The 22651-nt window shown below is 46.1% G+C and overlaps 1 protein-coding gene across 2 annotated transcripts in view; it reads left to right on the top strand.

Moving 5' to 3' along the window:
- Window positions 1–11040: 11040 nt before the first annotated feature.
- The window catches only part of PROM2 (prominin 2), a 409319-nt gene continuing 397708 nt past the window's right edge, over window positions 11041–22651 (top strand). The window contains exon 1 of one of the 2 annotated variants that reach the window (XM_069214431.1): window positions 11041–11714. In XM_069214431.1, coding sequence (XP_069070532.1) covers window positions 11444–11714 — 271 coding nt within the window. In that variant the 5' untranslated portion in view covers window positions 11041–11443. The remainder of the gene's footprint in view (window positions 11715–22651) is intronic. The other variant, XM_069214433.1, reaches the window with a different exon arrangement.

Genomic DNA, 22651 nt, shown 5'->3' with positions numbered 1-22651 from the left:
AGGACCCTGTCCATTAGTCTCTCCAGTTCATCCTGGGTGAAGGCCAGGGCCCTCTCCCCTGCAACACGAGCCACATCCATTGCCAGAGGCAGGCCACAGCAGTACACACAGTGGACTACCAGTCCGCACGAGATCAGGGAGTCAAGTGAATAATCGATGACGACCTCGTGTATGTTCCGCGGCGGTGTGCACCATCACTGCCGGCGGCGATCATGATATGCCAGGATTCCCCATTGGCATCCATGTTGACCAATGACGGTGCGAACGGTGGTAAACACCGCCTTACGCTGTGACGTCAACCGCTAGCGGTATGAGGTCACTTCCACAATGAAAGGCCTGGATTACAGTGGGCAGACATTTTGGCAGTAACTACGCATCTATAAATAAAACTTTACACAATGCAGGCCCTACTAGCCACATGAGGCACCTAAGAATGTGTCCATTCCGTAATATATCACACATGAAATTCTCTGTTCTCTTATTGTGATGTAGATGTATATCTGTCAGGAAGCAGTTAATGTAGAGTCACTACAATGAACTATGCACAGCACAAATGATGAAATGTGTGCCTAGGAATGTGTCTTCATCACACCTTTTTGAAACCCCTCGTAGGTACCGACCCTTGTGGCGAGGAAGGGCACCATCGGTGTACAGACCACTTGTGGGTATGAGGACCATGGTGGAGCATCAGATCATAATCAATTACCGACTCACACGTGCAACAATTCAGGAACTTTGGCGGTCATTCTGACCGCGGCGGGCGGCGGTCGCCGACCGCCATGCGGTCACCGCCGAATGACCGCACTGCGGTCAAAAGACAGCGGCGGCCATTCTGGCTTTCCCGCTGGGCCTGCGGGCGACCGCCAGAAGGCCGCCCGCCGGCCCAGCGGGAAACCCCCCTCAACAATGAAGCCGGCTCTGAATGGAGCCGGCGGAGTTGTAGGGGTGCGACGGGTGCAGTGGCACCCGTCGCGATTTTCGGTGTCTGCAAAACTGCAAAACTGAAAATGCCAGTGGCATGGGCAGTGCAGGGGCCCCCAGGGGCCCCATGACACCCGTTCCCGCCATCCTGTTCCTGGCGGTAAGAACCGCCAGGAACAGGATGGCGGGAAGGGGGTCGGAATCCCCATGGCGGCGCTGCAAGCAGCGCCGCCATGGAGGATTCCCTGGGCCAGGGGTAAACCGGCGGGAAACCGCCGGTTGCCCTTTTCTGACCGCAGCTTTACCGCCGCGGTCAGAATGGCCCAGGAAGCACCGCCAGGCTGTTGGCGGTGCTTCCGCGGTGCCCGGGTCGGAATGACCCCCTTTGTGCTTTACTGGATCTTGCCCTAACTCCGAAAAATTTTAATCAGCATGCCATCCCTACTGAAGTGCAGGTGCTCTCCGCACTCCATTTCTCCGCACTCCATTTCCTGGCCACGGGCTCATTTCAAGTGACAGTGGGCATGGGTGCTGGGTTTTCACCGCCAATGTTCAGCATGGTACTGACAAGATTTCTGAGTGCATTTGTACGATACCTGCAGTCCTATGTTAGGTTTCCCCAAAGTACTGACCTCCCTGCCATCAAGTTGGAATTCTATGCCTTTGCCAACATACCCCATTTTATAGGTGCCATCGATGGCACCCACATACTGACCACCCCCCCAAGAGTGAGTGAACAGGTGTGCAGAAACAGAAAGAACTTTCACTCCATGAACATCCAATTGGTATGTAGTGCCATCTCACATGTGAATGCCATGTTCCCAGGTTCAGTCCATGGTTCCTTTGTGTTGAGGAACAGTAGTGTGCCACTCAGGATGGAACAACTCCAAGAGGCCAGAGGGCGGATCATAGGTAAGTGTGCCTGTCACTAATTGACACATGCCAGACTGTCTGACTAAGGGGCATAACAACGACAACTCTGTATTGCACCTTTTTCTAGGTGATTCTGGCTATCCAAAATTGCGTTGGCTCCTGACACCAGTGAGGAATCCCAGGACGGATGCAGAGAGGAATTACAATGAGGCCCATTGACGTACTAGGAGGGTGATAGAGTGACCTATAGGTCTCCTGAAGGCTAGATTTCGTTGTCTACATGTCTCTGGGGGTTCTTTGGCCTATGGGCCTGAAAAGATGTGTAGAATAGTGGTGGCCTGCTGCATGCTGCACAACGTGGCAGTGAAACATTCTATCCCCCTTTCGGAGGAGGAGGGTGCTGTATGTCCTGACCAGCTACCTCAGAGAGGTGAGGAGAGTGATGGTGATGATGAGGAAGGGGAAGATGTCAATTCCAGGACCCAACGGATACAACTCTACTTCCAGTAACTGTGTGGGACTTGGGCCAGACATTGGGGTTCATGACACATACTGTCAGTGTGCTCAGTCAGATAGGTGAAACATGGTCCACTTCTGCATGGTACAGATTGAAATTTTCTGCATTTACTTATTGCCAACATTTAGGCACACAGGACTCCCTTCATGCACAGATTTGACAATGAAGTAGTTATCAGCCAGTTGCATCCATACTTCACTTTGTTCACAATTTGACACAGGGGATAGTGTTACAGGTGTGATATGTGTTTTATTGGTTGAAGTGAGTGACTAGTGCTAGTTACAGTGATTGCACGTCGTTAGGGGTAGGTGTCCTCAAGACCAACATGGTGGCAGCCTTGTTGGTACTAATGATGGGTCCATCTTTTCTTACATTACTTCATATTGCCTCTTAGCAATGTGTGGTGGCTGATTGAGTGGGATGGTTGTTGTGCAGATTGTTGCTGAGTTACTTCTTGAAGGGGGCCTTGTTCTTTTCTGGGGTTCCAGTGCCATATCTTGGCCTGAGGGTCTGTTTGGGTGCCTGCTGTTGATCTTCAGAGGATGGCATGGTAGGCACTTGGGTTTCCTGTGAGATCCTGGGATGTTTCTGCTGATGGTGTATTTTCATGGTGGGTGTCCGGCGCTGTAGTGGGGGCCTCTTGTCCTGTGTGGGTGTCCGATTGGTTTTGGACCAGCTGCAGCAGTGTTCCTGCTATGGTGGCCATTGTGGTGTTGTGCTGTTTCCACTGCTCCATGGCTTGTTGGTGGTGTTCCTGCTGCATCCTCTGACTGTGCTCCAGGGTGGACACAATCTGTGCCAACCTGTCATGGGTATCCTGGTAGGCCCCCAATACCTCTGATATCACGTCCTGGGCTGCTGCATCCATCCTGTGGCCTCCCCCCTGGCCCACTGCCACCCTTGCACTTGCCCTAGCCCCTTGTGCCTGTGTCCCCTGCACAGGTCTGGCAGTACCACTTGTACTGGGGCCCTCGCCTTCCTGTATGTTGGGAGTGGGAGACTGTGGCCTCTGTACCTGTGTTCCACCAGTCTGTGGCCTGGATACACCGGTGTGGGGACGCTTGCCCTGGGCTGCTGGTCTTGACTGGGTGGTTGGGGTGACAGTGGTTTCCTGGGTGGGGCTGCTGCATGGTGAGAGTCCAGGACTGTGTGAGGGGCCTGCCTGCTCATCAGTGTCCAGGGATCCTTCACCAGTGTCCTGTGAGGTGACTCTGTCTCCCTGGGGGGCACTGGCATTCCTTGTCCCGTTTGTTAGGGTTGCATTGGTGGTGGTGCCTGTTGGGGGACATAGACATGTATGTTACAGCTGTATGAACGTTTGAGGTGAACAGGACTGGGATATTTTGTGCTGGGGTTACTTTCAGTGGCCTTACAGGGTGCCTTTGTGAGGTTGACACTGCATTTAGTGTTGAGTGTGGGGTTGCATTGTGGTGGGGGTGCTGTTCTATTGTGGGTACTTGCAAGGGTAGGTGACTGTGCACAGGGGAAGGGATGTGGGCCTGTTAGTGGGTTTGTGGTCATGCAGGGGGGTGGATTTAGTGGCTGATGCCTGGGTGGGGTGTTGGTCCTGGTAGGTGTGGGTGGGGTGGGGTGGTGCATGCATTACAGGTATGGTGTATATGGGGTATATGTAAATGACTTACCCGAGTCCATTCCTCCAGTGAGTCCAGTGAGTCCCTCAGGGTGCAGGATGGCCGGTACCTTTTCCTCCCAGTCTGTGTATTCTGGTGGTGTTGGTGGTGGTCCTCCCCCAGTCTTCTGCACTGCGATGTGGTGCCTTGATGCCATGCCACTGACCTTCCCCCGCAGGTCGTTCCATCTCTTCCGGATGTCGTCCCTGGTGCGTGGATGGTGTCCCACTGCATTGACCCTGTTCACAATGGTCTGACATAGCTCCATCTTCCTTGTGATGGGTGTGTGCTGCACCTCGGCCCCGAATATTTGTGGCTCCACCTTCAGGATCTTGTTCACCATGGTCCTTAACTCCCTTTCAGTGAAGTGTGGATGTTTGGGGAGTGACATGGTGAGTGTGGTGAATGGTGTCGGGGCTGGGAACGCGGTGAGGGTGCCCTTCCGTGGGTCAGTGTGCCTCTCCTGTATGCTGGCGTTCGATGTCTGCCTCTGGTGCTCTCTGTCTTCTTGGCCTGGTTTCGTTGCAAAGGTTTATGGGGTATGTCTGGGGGTGTTTTATGGGGTTATGGATGTGTGTCAGGTGTGTGGGTTACACACTTATCCAATGTGTGTACTTCTTGCTGTTGAGTCCACTTGCCGCCCGTGGCGGTCGGAGTCGCCAATGGTCGTTCAGCCTCCACTGTCCGCCAAGGTGATTTGTGCATCATTATTTGGAGGGCAGGATGTGGTTGTGCTTGGCCATCGCGGGGTGGTGAGGTCCGGGATGCCCACCGACAGGCTCATGGCGGGGAGTGGTGGTCTGGTGATTTTTGGCAGGGTTGGGATTTTCGTTCATTATATGGCGGGTTACCATTCACCGCCAATGGCGGAAATCTGTTCACCGCCGTCATGGCGGTCGGCTGTGTTTCCCACCGTGTTCATAATGACCGTCTTAGTGTTGTAACCCAGGGTACGGATGCAAGTACCAAAATAGTTAGGACAAGAAAATGACAACTGTCCAAAAGTGGCATTTTCAGAATTGTGACTTAAAATCAGACTTTATCTTTAAAGAGGGTTTTAAATTACAATTCTATAGTGACCAAACTTGACATCCATACCTGCCCTCAATTATGAGTTAACACTTATTTAATATAATAAGGTAACTCAATGTTATCCTATGAAAGAGGCAAGAGTTGCAGTAGTGAAAAACAAATGTAACAGTTTTGCACTACCAGGACATGTAAAAGTTAAAAGTACATGTCTAACTTTTCAATTACACTGCACCCTGCACTATGAGCTGTTTAGGGCCTACACTAGGGATGACTTGTATGTATTAAAAAGGAAGGTTTAAGCCTGACAAAGGGTTTATTTTGCAAGGTTGGAATTGCAGTTTAAGACTACACATACAGACTGCAATGGCAGGCTTGAGACATGATTGAATGGCTACTAAAGTGGGTGGCACAACGAGTGCTACAGGCCCACTAGTAGCATTTAATTTACTGACCCCGGGTGCATATAGTACCATTTTACCAGGGTATTACAAGTGAATTAAATGTGCCAGTTTGGTGTAAACATATTTTACTATGTTTTCGGACGTGAACACACACATAATTTAACACTGGTTAGCAGTGGTAAAGTGCACAGCCCTAAGGCCAAAATAAAACGAGATCAGCAAAATTGAAGAAGAAAGCAAAATGTTCGGGGGAAGACCACCGGAAGACTGACAGGTCTAACACATATAATGTAAAGATCAATGGTAAACCTGAAACTGAAGATATGCGTAGTGCAACACTGAATACTTTTTTACACTATTTTGGTCTTTAATGCAAAAGTGTATTTCCTGTTTCAGTGATTCCATGTAACTATGCAATGCAAACACCAGTGGCGGCTGCCACTGAACAGGGGTGGCTGGGTGGGACAGGGTGCAAAGGGATGGGGGGTAAAAAAAAAAAAGAAAAATTTAAAACAAAAAAACACTTACCTTCGTGGAGAGACACGTTCGTCTCCCCTCTGTCCTCTTCCGAGCTGCACAGGCTCCCAGCCAATCACGATGCTGCTGACAGCACCTTCATGATTGGTCTGAGCGGCTTGCTTCGCCACTCAGACTGGGAATGGGAGCCTGTGCATGTTCTCTACCCAGCTGTGGTACATAGCAGGGTGGAGAACATGTAAAGTGCTCATCTCATTTTGGCCTGCTGAACATGGCTGGCCAAAAAGACAAGCGCACTTTGTTTGCACATAGCCCTCCTCGCCCCCTCCCTCCAGCCCGTCCCTGCCCCGCCGTACAAGGAAAAATAAAATGATTGTAACGTAATGTATGTTACTATCATTTTATTTTTCCTTTTTGAAAAACCAGTGGGGTGACGCCCCTCCGCCCCTAGCAAATACATTAATTGTTATCAAATAAAGTTTAAAATAGGATGTACTGAAAGTCTTTTTTCTCGTTATTGAGCAACCTACGTATTTTCAATGGCTTTTGAACTCCTTTTTTATAGTGTTTTAAAATGTAAAAAATAGGTGGTAATGTCATACAATGCGCCATATTCTTTGCCTTTAATCTTATGATGCATAATTTGCATTTCCTTTTGCATAATTTGCCTTGTTTTTTGCCACAACATGTAGTTATCCCTGGCACATATTTTGGTCACCCATCACCTAATTTCTTTGCCCTAGCCTGCGCCAATCTAGACTATACCTGCTCTATGTCTGTAGGTACCGTTCCTATATATTAGCCTATGTCGTGCCTCTTTCCAACATTTCCATGTGTTCTCTTCCCCGACTAACGACTTCCATATGTGGGCCTCCCTTTCATCTTAGACATGAATAGAGCAGTCTGTCATGCTCAATGTTGAACTTTGATTCTATAAACCATTTCTATTTGTGAAACTATGCTTCGTTTCTACAGTAGGGGTATGCAAATGTTTCATTTCACCTGAACTATACAATATGTTAAAATTCACAATTGTGTACCTCATAAAGATGCAAATTTGGGATTTATTTTGTTCAACTACACATTTGTCGAAATACTCTTGCAAAAAGTCAATTTTTCTTTCTTCATATTAAGCTGCTCCTCTCCTGCTGACTTCTATGGTGTTTTGAGCATTCTGGGAGCTAAAACATTAGCCTGGGGCTCAGGGGTGGACCTTTCTTACTAGGTCTTTTCTGAGGTTGCCAGGCAACTGTGTCAATGTAAACAATTACACTGACATGTTCACTGTTTGAATGTTTTGTCGTTACACGACATTATGTGCAAATGAAACTTCTTTTCAGGTTATATTACTTTTAACGCGTAAAATATCGGATAGTGTTGAAACTCATTATGGTTGAAGTGCTTATGCTCTGAATTTGATTATTATGGTGACACTCTGGGAAAGCCAGTAGGCCTGCCTTTTACTAATGAACTCCTCATGCTATGGCATGTGCAAGTGTAGTATTTCTTCTTAGGGGCTAGAACATGCTAGTGCACAACTATTGAAGATGCTTCCATCGAAGATGGGGGCTACTGTGCCCCTATAGGTTATCAGGCCCTTTTGAGGTTGTCCCATAGGTTATTTCCACCTGCTGTTCTGTATGTATTTGCTAACTTGCACCTAGTATTTAGTTTTTTGTGTAATACAGTATTTCCTTTTTAAAAGAAAACGCTCTGCCTGAACAATGATTTATTAAGCGTTGTTTGTTGTGCTGCTGAGTTGGAAGTCTCTATGTAACAACACCTCTCCTGAGTGACCCTCGAACTGCTCTCCCTCCCTACCCTGAGAGCCAGGTGCTAATAGGTTTCCAGTTTGAGGGTCCTCCGTATGGGGGTCCGATGACACCATAGCCAAAAGACCCAAGTTGTTACAGATGGGCCCATTACCTTTTGATTACACTGGGAACCACCAACCTGGATTTTTCGCTGCCCCAACTAGATCTGAGCTCCTCCCTGACATGAGCAAGTGTCAGGAGGAGCCCTACGGGTGGCAAACAAAGGAGCCCTAAGGACAGCAAACGCATCTAAGAGGGTTTGGCTGGGCTCCGGTTGATATCCAGTTGGCATCTATGCAGGCTGAAACTCAGGTCCCTACCAGAGTGCCTATCTGAGAGGGTAGCAACTCTGTCTGAGGCCCTGTTTTGGACATGGAATGGAGACAGGGAAGCTGGCCCTGGTGGCTGGTGAAGCCAGAAGATATTTTTACAGTGCATGAATCACCCAGAGTACTGCAAATGGGGAAAAGGAACTCGCTGAGGTGGAATTTGTTCGACCTGATCAAGGAAGCCTGTCTGTCCTAGGGTCTGACTCTCCCTGCTGGCAGTAATCCGGGGGGAGGGTATACAGCCGTCTTTGTTGCACTGCAGCTCTTTCACTCCAGTTACAATTTGGTGCAACATTCTCACTTAGAGCTTTTTCTCAAAAATATACTGGTTGTCTGTCTGGCCATTCTTTAATTCTAGTACAGGAGTCCCTGGGCTGCCTTCATCCACCAGACTGGAGCCTGTTCTTTCTCATAATTTCCAAAAACCACTAAGCACGAGTTTCATTGTGAGCCTTACCCGCATAGCTTATTTGTATACACCACATTCATACCAGGCTTCTGATATTTTCTAGCGCTCTAAGTAATAAATGTTACTCTTAGACAATTCAGTGGTACTCAATGTACCTACCTTGGAGGGTTGAGTCTGCCTTGCCAAGATGCAGACTCCTAATTTTCATATCACTGCATGTTAGACGCAAGTGTATAATTCACAGAGCCATCTACAACATGACTCAGCTCCCAGGACACCATCGTCTTTATCAACTACTCATCTGTGTACCAACAGGTTCATTTAATCTTTATTGGACTACAGACAAGGCTAGAACTAAACACATTGTTCTCCACAATATTTATGCATGTATTTATGGTGTAACTGTTTGCACCAACTATTGAATTTCCACCTAAGTTTAGTGAGTGTTGCAGTGCATATTTAAAGAAGATGGCTTATATTGGAAAATAAACAAATCACAGGCTGTTAATTGAATCGTTTATTGACAGCATTGATCCAACCTTCTTTGTTTTCCGTGGCATTCAAGGTCATTTAAATTCCTATTGTCCCAATAAAAGGTTTGAGCTCCAAGGTGAAGTGCCATCACCCCAAATGCATGCAAACATAATGTGGAAATCCATGTACAAATTCCCTAGATTGCTTATAGTAACCCCATTGCTTTCCACTTCCTGAATCAGGCCTCTCTCTAAGGTGCCGGAACCACTTACACCCAGTGGGTATTGGAACCTGTGGACTCACTACAAGTCACATTCATTGGATCCCATGCTCCTGGGCACATTTGAAGAATTCATTTTGCCGGTATTCTCTAATTAAAAGTATTATGTTTATCTTGAGAAGTGCAGGTACTCTCCCTCTCAAAATACTAAAGTGCTGCTACTCAGTAACAGACAGTACTGGCCCATTTAAAGCACTGATTAGTTCTAAGCCCCATCACTTTGCAGTTGTTGGCCCTTTTTGCTCTCTCATGTTTCCTCAATGTCTGGTCCATTTGTTCTAAATCTCAGGGCTTACGATATGCAATCACTGTTGCGCTGTTTCTCGTGGTTCTGCAATATCTAGTCCAATTGCTCTACATTTAGCAGCTTCTCAGTGCCCTGTCCTGCTCTAAGTCCCATGACTGCATAATCTCCGGTCCATTTGTTTTAAATCCCACAGCTTCTCAAGAGCTGGTCATTTTGCTCTACATTTCATGATGCCCAATTGCCCAATCAATGCATTCTGAGTTCCCTGGCTTCTAAATGCTTCATCTTTTACTCTATTTCTTGGCTCCCAGTTGTCTGCTACATGTATTCTAAGTCCCCTGGGTACTCAAATTCTGCCCCCTTCTGCTCTAAGAGTCATAGTTTCCTTATGCCTAGCCCACGTGTTCTAAGTCCCAGCTCTTCTTGGGGAATTAGGGCCAGATGTAACAAAAAAGGCATTTGCGATTCGGAAATAGCGATTTTTAAGAAATCGCTATTTCTGATTCGCAAAATGCAATGTATCATATTTGCGATTCGGTAATAGCGATTTCTTAAAAATCGCAAATGCTATTACCGAATCACAAATTGCGATACCGGCCCCATTCGCACCTATGGGCCTGTAGGCCCATATTTGCGAATATTTAGCATTTCCCAAATTACAAATTCCTAACTGGAATTCGCAAATTTGGGAAATGCAAACCCCAGGGTGCAGGGGGCCTAAGGCCCCCTCTGCTGCACCCCAAGGAGTTTTTTAAAGACATGTAAGGCGCACACATGCCAAAGAGGCATGTGTGCGTTACATGTCAATTTAAAAAATGCATTTTTAATGCATTTTTAAAATTTGCACATGGTTACCACAAAGTTCAACTTGGTGGTAATAGAGGTTTCTTAATGCCCAATTCGCATTAAGGAATTGCTTGTTACATGTTGTTTAGAAATCGCAAATAAGGATTCCTTATTTGCGATTTCTTATTTAGAGAATCGCAATTTGCGATTCTCTGAACAAGCTCTCAAATTTAAGGAATCGCTATTTTAGCGATTCCTTAAATTTGCATTGCGAATGCCTTTCATAAATACTGAAAGGCATTTTTGCATTCGCAAACGGGCATTCGCACCATTGGTGAATGCAAAAAGGCTTGATACATCTGGCCCTTAGTTGTCTAAGTCCCAGGTCTCTGCCGAATTTAACACTGGCTTTAACCAGTAATGTAGTAAATGTGTATTGGGGCCTAGAGCAGCACTGAGAAAGGAACGGCCTCTGACCGCGGTTTAAATTATAAAATACACCAATAATCATGGTTCACTGGGCCCTCAGGCCCTCGGTAGCACTGCACCTGCCACACCAATAGAAGCTGCGTCCCTGGCTCTAAGCCCCAGGCAGCACGCTAGCTTCCGTTTGCTCGGAGCACCTGAGTTCATCAGGGTCTAGTGTTGCATACGGCTGTAGTTCTCATTGTTCTTTTCCCTATTGGTGGGATTCTTTGGTCAGCAAAAGTAGCCATTGGTTCCTGGCTTGTCGCGGAACTCACCTGTTGTGTATGCTTCCGTGGTCGCGTAGGCGTGGTGAATACGATTCATTTGAGAAAGCATGAGCTGCACAGCACGTGTACCCGCCCGCGTTGCTGAGTAAGAAGGGAATGACGAGGATGCTTATCCCAGCGCCTCAGGTGATGAGCCTATCCTTACCTGGCACTCACAAAACCGGCCTATCAAGTTTTGGATTTTACAGGCTCCGCCGCACTGAACAGCAACCGAGTGCTGAAACCACCCCTGTCATCGCCTCCATCCCAGCAGCAGAGCAGGCCGCAGGAGCGGCCTGGCAGAGCCGGCCGGCTGTAGGCGGTGGCAGGACTTGAAGGAGATACACCCAGACGGGGAGGGTGATGTTTAGTGCCAGCCCAGCCTGAGGGACACATGCTGAAATATTCCCGCCCGTCACTGGCACTTCCTCACATGATGCTTGTGGGCAGTCCGGATTTCTTTGTGGGCCGCTGGATTGCTCCGCACTTCTTCTTCGGGACGGCTGGTTCTCCGACACATGGGGGCCCTTGGATTTGAGAGATGGCGGGGAAGATCCTGGGGAATCCCTCTTCGGTGCCTGGCCTTGGCTGCCACCCTGGCACTGCTGAGTCCAGTCCAAGGCCAGCAGTGTTTACTTTCACAGAACCCGGAGGTGCTACAGTTTACTGACCTCGGTGCCAACTTCACAGTGTCTGTGGTAGCTCAAACAGAGCCTGGCACATGGGGGCCCCTCTACAGCATGGTACGCCTGTTTCTGGATGCTGTGCAGCCGAACCCGTTCCCATCAGGTGAGAGTGACCCACATTTTGTTCCAAAGCAAAGGGAAGAAGGGGCTCCTTAGAGAAGGGAGCTCCGCAGTCAAGGAAATCCTTACAGGTCATGATGCCGATTCTGGGCTCCAAATCCAGGGTCATGGGACATCTTTGCAGTGTACAAGTAGGAAGGTAGCTAGAATGTCATGGGAAATCTGATGGTCAAGGGAATCCTTACAGGCTAAGAGCAGATACTGGCCTCTAGATCAAGTGCTTTAGAAAGCTCTGAGATATTGCGGGAAGGAAGGGAGTTCTAGATCCTATCTCAAGCAAACCCTAAAACTAAGAGGAAATACTGGTCTTTAGATCTAATTTGATGGTACATCTTAGCAGTGTGACGGAAGGAGGGGTGGTCAGGTTCCGCTGTCAAGGGTGTTCCTACAAGCTCAGAAACAGTAACTAAGCTCTAGAACCACAGTCATGAGAAACTCTGCTGACAAGGGAACCTTGGATGGAAGGAGGAAGTTTCTAAATGCAATGACATCTGGAATAATGATGTTGTAAGAGGCAGAAAGTAACTTGGTGCAATCACAAATGGAATAATGACTGTGTAAAAGGGAGAAAAGAACTGTGGGCTCAATGACGCCGCAAGACGAAGGCTCCAGAAGTAATCACAAGAGGACAATGACAACAAAGCGAAAGAAGGAGGCGCCAGATGCAATTATGAGGGAAATAACAACACAATGACAATGTAAGGAGCCACAAAATACCGTTACCTTGTGGGTTGCCCATCCTTGGAAAGGCAAAGCAGGAAAAAGTCATGAAAACCAATGGCTCTCTCGGTACTAGTTCTTAGATGTACTTTTTCATTCATTGGTACCATGAGGTCATATGACATCTCTTAGACAGCTAAGGCTCTCTGTGGCGAAACCTGAAAATATCTGCATCACAGGACGCAGGGGTTGGCCCTGGTTCCTATGCCATGTGCAGTCTTACAACAAACAGGAAGGCATTAGCTCTGGGGCCCAAAAAAAGGAAATATATGGCATGGAAGAGGAAGGAGAGGAGCTCTGAGTTCAGAAAATACCTGCGTCAGGAGGGAAAGGTACTCAGGGCGCAATGCCACATAAATACCTACAGTGTAAGAGGTAGTTGGCCCCAGTGCTTAACTTGTAAAAGAATCAGTGCCAGTGCCCAGGGCGCTGCTCAGAAGACCTTGGCCAGTGCAATTAAATGTTGGTGCGCCAAATGCCAAGGCTGGACAGTCCTAAATCCACTTCATGCCTCTTTAATCCATTACCATGCACTCTCTACCCATTTATCTCACTCTTGCAGACAGGACCGGCTTTTGCCTCACTGGCACCAGATGCAACAATCTTTTTTGGCGCTCCTTCATGAACTCCTCCTCAGATTCCCTCAGAACCACCCAGCAAAAGTGCCTCTCATCTGTGCATAGCCCCTCTCACATATACATTTCATTTGTTTTAGAGCGCTGGTAAAGGCTGGCTTTACTAATCCACTCAGCTATCCATATAAAATACAGATCTGTTCTGTGCAGCAGGCATTTTAATCCTCTGTGTACTTTATGGTGAGTCAGAACTGCCACTAGACAAAAGATCTCTCTCTAGCAGTAACTTTATTCACAAGAGTTATCCTGACATCTATATTGGTGCCTGAAAGCTGGATGCACAAGGAACTCCACACCAGGTGCTTTTAAATCGTAAGTTATTGCTAAATAAGGCACCCCTCTCCCCCAAGGTCAGTGCCCCCCTCCCCCCAGCGCACAGTTCAGTCGCACAGGTCCCACCCCTCTAGAGCCGACCTGCTTGCAGGTCCCCATTTTCTCCCTTTGTGACGGTTTTTCCGTCTAACTCTTCCTGTGTTTCAGTTCTCTCTGTTTTTCCTTCTCTTGGTCTGTTAAATGTCTGATGTGTAAAAATAAGTGCCGGTCCCCAAAAATGAGTGGTGGTGGCAACCAGCGACTCAAATTATGCACTGGTTGGGGCAATTTGGCTCTGAGTGGCCTAGAGCACCCTAAATAAACAAATCCTCGAAGAAACATCCCACGCCGCTCAAGGACCGTGTGTTTGAGTATGTGTTTCATCGTGTGCTGTGTGTTCTCAATAACATTGTTGTTATCAGGTAGATGAAAAGAAACTGGTTAGCTGCAAATGTATCCGTCAAAACACAACGAAACGCTAATGCCGATTCATGACCAACAACATACTCGTCGCCCAGTATTGTACAAACTTTGAATGTCACAACACCATAATCATAACAAATTCATCATAGTTTATAGAGGTCTGGTCTTGGCAGGCTGCCGTGACAGTTAATTTGTTTTATGTTTATGCGGAGCATATGATGCATAAAAGAAATACAATTATTAAAAACAAATCACGTTCCCACGTAAAATTAGGGAATAAAGCTTGCCCTAAAAATGTATTCATTTAAAATGAGCCATTGCACATAATTTTAAAAGAATCAGTACAAGTACTTGCTCGCGGTCAGATTCGTACAGAAAACCCTATCTAGTTTTAAAATTGTGATTAATATTGGCACAAAGAAACGGTGCTGTTGGCTGTCAATTAGAACTTGAAGACGTAGTTTAAAAATCATAAAGAAGACTAAAGAAATAAAAAAAGATACATAATGGAAGGAAAATATGATCAGGAAAATTGATGGCACGCACAAATGCAAGGGAGCAAATGGCTGAAATGGGCTGACGCACTGTCGTGTGTGATATGATGTGGTTTGAGGAAAGAAAATATGAATGACAGACAGTTAAAGCGATCTATTGAAGGAAGAAGACGACTGACCCGAAGGCCCCCTATATGTGTATATATATATATCGTTTTCTCTGTATTTGAACATTTTTTAAAGGTTTTTTTAATTATATGAGGTTGGCTAGACAGCATTAGCTGTGTCTAGGTCAGACCTAAAAAGGTTCAGCACTACTATCTTCTATCTCCAATAGAAGATGGAAGGCTATTCAAGTTTAAGGGTGAAGGATAGGGTACCATCTTTTACATTTTAGATGCTTCTTGACGAATCCTGGTGTAAGCAAATGATGGTGGGAGTGGCCAGAATGGTTGTTAAATGCAATATTGTGCACAAATGGAGGTCCCCCCCCCGTCCTGGCAGAGTGGAGGGTGGGGTTGATTGGTGTACCAAGCTGAAACAGCCGATCCACCAGGTGCGAAGCTGCCCCGAGAAACAGTCTAAGATATGGGGAAATGGTGGCCATTCTACGGTCTTGAAAATGAGTGAGGCTGTGCTTCCAGAGAAGATTGTAACTGTCCCAAATGCTGTAATAGTTGTTGTATACTAATATTGGAACCAACTGTACCAAGCGTCATTATGAGAAAGCAGTAAAGTTGGTTTCGCAAAAAATTCTTAGCTGCCAGGTCACATCTTCAGTGATCATGGACTATATTGAGTGGGAGTAGCCTGATGCAGTGTACCCTTCCATTGGGCCCATCCCATGGGGATCACCATTTCATTGTCCATAGACCCATATCCAATTGGACATAACTTGCAGAAAGTGGTGCTTCTATACTGATTTCTGGAATTCTGGGCATTTTTCAGGGGTCAAACTCCTCTGAGCACAATCTGAAGGATTTGTCCTCAGTAAAAAGTTCATGATTACTTCTCCCAAAAAAATCAAACGTGGTAACATCTGACCCCTTGTAATTCTGTTTTGGCCATAAACCCCAGTTTTCGGCCAGGATGTGATCACCAGGCTCCTGATCTCATAAAGAGGACCATGGTGTAAGAAGTTGGCAATGAAATACAATATGCATTCACTGGGAAAAGAATAAACAGTGTGTGTTTTATCTAATACAGAAAATTGAGAACTAATAGAAGATAGGGTTTGGCCAGTGGCAGATCTATTTAGCGTGAAGTTATCTTTTTGCAATTTGTAGCAAGGGATAGTTTCTTTTCAAAACCAAAGATCTGAAGATAGGACATTTGCATTGGATGATTAACATACATAGGGCCAAATTTACAACAAACTAGTGCAAAGCAGTACTGCGCCAAAATCAGCAGCACCGCGCTGCACTAGTTTTGAAACACAGGGATGTGCCCTATTTTCAAGAATACAGCACACCCCTGCGTTTTCCCCCGCAGCGGGCTAAATTTAGCTGGCAGCGCCAATGCAGGCATCCTTGCACCATAGTGCAAGGGTGTTGTGTTCAGGGGATTGATTGTTTATGTGCAGAAAGTTGTCCCTTCCTGCCCATAAACAATAACTCATGGCGGGTTTGCTCTTTCTGTGTGTGCTGCAGAATGCAGCACACATAAAAAAAGCAAAAACAAGCGAAATTAAAACATTTCTCCTTGTTGCGCCATGCTAAGGCCACCCCTGGGGTGGCATTAGTTTTTAACGCTGCCACAGATTTACAGATTCTTGTAAATTTGGGGCAGCGTTGAAAGCAATGGGTGTTGCGGTGGAACGCCCACAGCAACACCCATTGCATGCACCTCTGCTGCAGAAAAGTGTATTGACGTGGGCATATTTACAAAGTGGTGTTAAGCCATAAAAAGTGGCTTAGCGCCAACTTGTAAATATGCATAATACACAGCACCACCGGAGCATCACAAAAAGTGACGCTCCAGTGGCGCTATAAGGCTTGTAAATATGCCCTATAGTTTTTCTTCAAAACCAAAGATCTGGGGATAGGAGATTTGCATTGGATGAATAACATACAAGAGAGGCCTAGCTACCACAGGTGCAGCTGGTGCACCGGGCACAGAGGTGAGAGGGGGGCAGTCTGTAACGCACTGATTCTTTTTTTTTGAAGCAGTGCATGGACTGAGATGAGGGGGAAGGGATGGAATAAAAGGAGAGGGTGAAAAAAGGATAGGAGGGCAGGAAAAGGTGACAGTGTCGCGTGGGCTCTCATTATTCTAAATGAGACTACTGGATTTCTAGGCGGCAGGATCGATAACGGTGTGGGGGACTGAGTCTGACCCACGTGTAAAGAACTCTGTCACCCTAAATCCGGTTTTTGCTCCGGGTGACTAGCAGTGCCTCATTTTTCCCACGAGGAAGGAATGATTTGGCAGCCGAGCGCATGACATCTTTGGAACTTCTCAGGGAAGTCGTGGTCACTCAGATCCAAACCAACTCTCTTATTTCCAATATGATCTCATATACAAATGACAAAGACAGTATAAGTTTTATATAATATTTTAATAAAACGACTGTATTTTAGATATTAAGGCGTGAGCTGCAATAACCAGAACGATACAACACAGTAGGATTGAAATAGTCACCAGGAGAGTAAAACATAAGAACAAAGCTATCATATTGTCTAATAGTTTCTACTCTCCCTCTGCTTGTTCTATTTAGAGCACAGCATGTTAAGCTTCTAGCTTGCCTGTCAGAATCACTGTGGAGACATCAGACCTCATACCTGAGCAAAGACATGTGATCTTGGTTCAGCATCTGCAACGAGGCAGTCAGCGTCTAGTTGTGGTTCCCTGGTCGGAATCTCCCTCTTGCGTGTATTGGGACAAGGAAGTGATTTTATAACTAACTTGTCATCGTGATCACAAAATGTCCCTACGCAGGAATGCCAAGTCTAAACTCCTACCACGTCTATCGGCAATGTACCAGACTGTATCCTTGACTGAAACACAGAGTAAATATGTTATGGAGAACTCCAGTGCTGAAGTAGGCAAAACAGTGTGATATGAATAACAAAACAACACCGTAGAACTGGCTATTCGAAAAATAACAGTACCAAGCCTAATAAAAAGCATGTAGAGCAAAGTGCACAGAGGCTATAAGCTGTCAGCAAATGAATAAAATATATTCAGGGCAAAGTGCACAAAGGCCTAAAGCCTGAAGCTAAAGCGCAACAAATACGTAAAACTGACCACACTACAACAGAATGGGAGCAGATAAGGATGATCAAAGTAATAAAGGGAAAAGAAAGAGACATGAACCAGGAATAGGGAGAGAAGAGAGAAAGAAAATGAGGATGAGTAAGAGAAAGAGGGAGAAGAGAAAGAGTGTTTAAAAACATATCTCAAAGTGTCTCCATTTGAAAGCTACACATTTGTAAAAAGTCCAGTGGTTCCCCGAAGATGTGGTAAACCAGGCGTCTTGTGACTAGGGGCCATATGTACGAACACATTTTCCCATTGACACAGAATGGGAAAAACCCTTTGCTACATGTGGCCCTAAGATCCGCAGGTGGAAGCACTTGGGCTGCCACCACACCCCAGCAGCTTTGTGCGGCGATTCCATGTCAGTCTCCTGTGCCCAAAACAACGAGCATAGAGTCCACCATGTATAAAGGAGAAAAGACACACACATACCCGTGCATTCTACCGGGAATATTCTCAGTTCCGTCATGTTCTAGGAACAAAACAATAGTTTCGAAGATGAGATCAAACATTTTTTTCTTCTAACCAATGAGCTGGGTATCATGGGGGGTAGTCGGGGTGAGAGATGCCGCACATCCAGGGAGTAAGTACACTAATACATAAGGAATGCAAATACAGTTCAAGATGGGTGCCAAGTGGTCAGGTGCCTTACTACCCAGTAGGGGCAAAAGTGTGTACCAATGTACACAATAACAATGAACACAAGATTACCACAGCACACCACTAAGCAATATGATCAAAGTAAAAAGGATATGTATCCCTGGTAGAACATGAAATCGAATGTAGAATGCATAAATGTCCCAAGTTTGTTGAGGAAAGTGTATTTATTTGAAGGCGAAGTCTGCCCGAAAACAGATAGTAAGTTCTCCGAGATGCAGCCAACACGTGTTTCGTCACTCAGGTGACTTCATCAAGGCTAGACCGTCCGGTCAGTTAGGAAAAGTCGAGCAACCCACGATAGGGCAAGTAAGTGATAATCTTCGAAAAGCTGTAACTAGTATTTTCGCTTGTATTATTGGTGTGGACAATCTCCAAAGGTGATCATGGAGAGAATGGACGGCCCTGATAAGCCGAAGGTCATATAGTCGTATCTAGGTGTACAGCCGAATAAAGTCGTATGGTCGTACCCAATTCCAGTGAGCTGGGTATCATACCTGCGACTGGAAGTTAGTGTTCAAAGCGTCCAAATCGTCCTTGGTTCTCTTGATTGGCTTGGGAAAGGAGCGAGGGCCTGGCTCAAAGAAAGCAATGCAATGTCTGAGAATAGACATAGTACAATACAGTGACTGCACCTTGGTTAAAGCTGCAAAGTACTGACAGAGTGGTTACTTAAGGAAAAAACAACACTTTAATAACACCTTAAATTAAATGGAGAGTAAAAAGTAAACGAAGTAGTAACAAACCAGACAACAAATTCAATTACAAGTACCACAAGCAATACAATGTATCAGCACAGTGTTCACGAGTTATAGTCACAGTATACTGTCTGTTGTACTGTTCCTAACCCAACATTCAAAAACTGTAAGGATCCTTCGCTCAGAAGACCTGATCTGTCCACCTATTCTTTGGACAACAACTATGACTCCCTCTGTTCCGATCATGACCAGCTCAGTGATCGTAAAACTCTGTTCACAATGTACAGATCGTATCCGGCGACCCGGAGCACTGTACTTGTTTGAAAGGGAAGTAAAACCGAACCTGTCTCCCAGCACAGGTCCGGTCAGCGATCACAAACCCATTGAAATCACCACTGAAACTACGACAGACAAATTTCATGCAATCTTTGGGAAAACTTGCTAAAATAGTAAAACGTCTGTAAATGTGATTTAAATGTCCTCAATTTAGTTTTTGCATCATAAATTTAAACAGACATTTCTGTACATCTCCTTGTTCATGGTGTGGGTGCACCTACAGCTTATAAATCAGATACCTTGTGTGATCAACAAGCTGCTTGTGACACTGGGTCGGTGGCTCAGAGTCCAGGAAGGAAAATGAGGTGGTCAACCTACAATCTGACCCTCTGGAGAAACTGAGCAGCATGCTCGTACAGGCAGTGTGGCACCCAAAGGACCAGGCAGGACCTTTCTGGATCTGGCTGAGAAGCAATTCAACTTGGCACTGTAGATCTGCACACCCTGGCAGTGTCAGGAGCACCCTAAGTGTGCAAAGGGGGGCAATCAATTGAAACCTGGTCCACTAATGGCACTGATCACAGCCTGAATGGGGACAAGTCGGTTCTAGAAATAGGGCAAATGGAGCTCCCACAAAGATGAAATAAGAAATGCTGTCACAGACTGGTGCACTCTCGCGGCAGTGTGGAATGACTTTGCTCATTTGCACTGTAGGACTGGGTACAGAGGTCCAAAACGATAGCTCCAGAAGGCCTTCTGAGGCTAGAAAACCTTATCTAAATGAACCACATAGTCAATGGTAAGATGAGGTATGGGATAGGCTGTCCTTGTCAATTCTGATGCCAGCATCTATCCTCTATCTTGCTTTCAGGATTCAAACAAATAGATGTTCTTGATCAGCTACAGGAAACCCTCAAGACAGATGCCCTGTAGATAATGGTGACAACTTTTCCCTTTGTCCTCTTCGCAATCATTAGATTGTTCACATAAATAATAATTCGTGTGAATACTCTCTTTCATCAATAACAATGCACAACAAGGGATCCCTATGACCAAATATAACTGGACTTAATTCATCAGGGGTGAATCTTTCCTCGTTGCTGCAGCTACTGCCCCCAGTAGGGGAGCTATGCTACCCGCTGTAAGCATATAAAATAAAAGGTCAATAATTCGGAGTGGAAAGACCAGATAAGAGTCTCCTCTTTCTCATAGGTGACAAATAGTGTTTCCGGTTAGCACGAGATTTTCAGTCTGGGGAGAACCCAGCAATGAAGAGGAAGGCCGCCCTGCAGGGGCGTAACTACCATTGGTACAGCAGGTGCAGTGACTCCGAGGCCATAGTCAGGAAGAACCCAATGAGCCCTGATAATTGCTGTATTGTACTACTCCAACAGCAGTCAGAGGGGCCATTTTCCTTACTTGCAATTGGGCCCCTGGCATCCGTACTACACTGCCGCTACTCTGCTCTTTCGAACCACTCCCATGATCAGGTTGAACTTGCTTTGTGTTCAGTTTGGAGAGATTGTCACGAGCTGCTTGCTGTGCACCGCAGGTCCACGTGGACCTTATTATTTGTGCAATGAAGAGTGTGCTAGACTATGGGAACCGTACAAGCAAGACACTGCATGGAATGTGCTTCTTGTATTTACATTTGGTCAGTTTTTATGAAATGACATTGAAAACAAAGTTCCTGACAATTGAGTTGCTGTATAGATCGGTGTCCAGACACAACGTGCAGCGATCTCAAGAATAATCGGTTCAGTGCTATTAGAATACCAATGCACTGAAACAAGACCCCCCCCCCCCCCCGATGAAGATCAACAGTGCTTGGCATGAACGGGGGCACATTGTGGAATGGGTAGTCATAAAAATTCACATGAAGCCAAGGAGATGTTGTTTGATCGCATTAACAAAACAGATGCTCATGAATTATTAATAAAAGTCCCCATTCTACACAGCAACTCGACTGTCAAGAATTTTGATGTCAAAGCCATTTTGTAGAAATTGTGCAAAAGTAAAGACAAAAATCATATTCTATGTGGTGCCCTGCTTGTAAGAATTCCAAAGTCTGGCACACTCATCACTGCAGAAACCTTTGCATTTATCAGTGGTAGACAGACAACTTCAAGCACAGAATGCACGTACAGAGTCACGGTAAGGCACACATGGACAGTGGGAACATTTAAAGGATGAATGCATTCATAATTGATGCTGGAAGGATTGAGGATGCAAACAACATTCATTAATGCAGCCTTCAAAAGGAATCATGCCATTGTGGGAGCACTCCAGACGTAAGTTCTGAGGAGGAAATCTAGCTTTCCAGAGGACAAGGGTATGAAGGGCACATTCTGTGGTACATGCTGTATTCTGCATTCTTTAGTTGACTCCATAAACTGTGTTACTTACTGATGCGACAGCCAGATCCTAAAACGTAACAGGGTGCAACCACACCTGACTTGGTGACAAAAGATCTCATGGAAAGCCATTTTCGAAGCTTTGTAGCCATTTGAAAACCATGCAAAAGAAGGCTTGGTTTGTGACACAATCCCGAGAGAGTACCCCAGCGCCATACTTTAGGAATTCCTCTTCTAACAGCGAAAAGTTGACTTTCCAAAGGCTTCTCCCTAGAATACGACATCCCGCTCAATTGGGGTCAAAGCCAATCACTGACCTGAGTACTCAAGGCCTCGGTGCTGCACAGGAGAAGAAGACACAGTGGGCCTGATTCTAACTTTGGAGGACGGTGTTAAACCGTCCCAAAAGTGGCGGATATACCACCTACCGTATTACGAGTTCCATAGGATATAATGGACTCGTAATACGGTAGGTGGTATATCCGCCACTTTTGGGACGGTTTAACACCGTCCTCCAAAGTTAGAATCAGGCCCAGTATCTATTACTATTCATCCCACAAGTCCTGGTGCAAACCTGTCACTCACAGAAGGCCACGCCCCTTCTGCACATATGCACATTCATGGGCGGAAGGGTGCACAGGGAAGGCATGTGATTTGCTAGTGCCTGGCGCAGTGTGGATCAGTTTTGCTGTGCAATAATTCTCCTGGGTACTGCAGCAGATCCTGAGGCACCAGTACAGGGAGGCGCATGAGCTGTACAGTATGGAAGATTCAAGACCAGAAAAAATATGTAGAAAGACAAAAAACGTTGAACCACTCCTTCTCTGTCTGTGTCCAAAAGCATAGTTCCGCCTGGCACCTTGACTTAACTTCTTTTTGAGAGAGCTGAAAACACTGGTCTTCAAAAAATTAATCAGAAACGAAATATGACTTTGGTCACATTGACCTGGAGAACGCAGACATAAACTGCCCACAGTCATCACATTGGTCCCAGGTTATTGCCTTTACTACGGTGTCCTATGGTGGCCCCTAAGCACCTCTTTGGCAGCTGGCTCCTAAAAGATGTCCTTCATTGCTGAATCGCTTCCCTTTC

The sequence above is a fragment of the Pleurodeles waltl genome, chromosome 11 (assembly GCF_031143425.1).
Source record: "Pleurodeles waltl isolate 20211129_DDA chromosome 11, aPleWal1.hap1.20221129, whole genome shotgun sequence".
Lineage (NCBI taxonomy): Eukaryota > Metazoa > Chordata > Amphibia > Caudata > Salamandridae > Pleurodeles > Pleurodeles waltl.
This window is presented reverse-complemented; position numbering and strand designations above follow the sequence as displayed.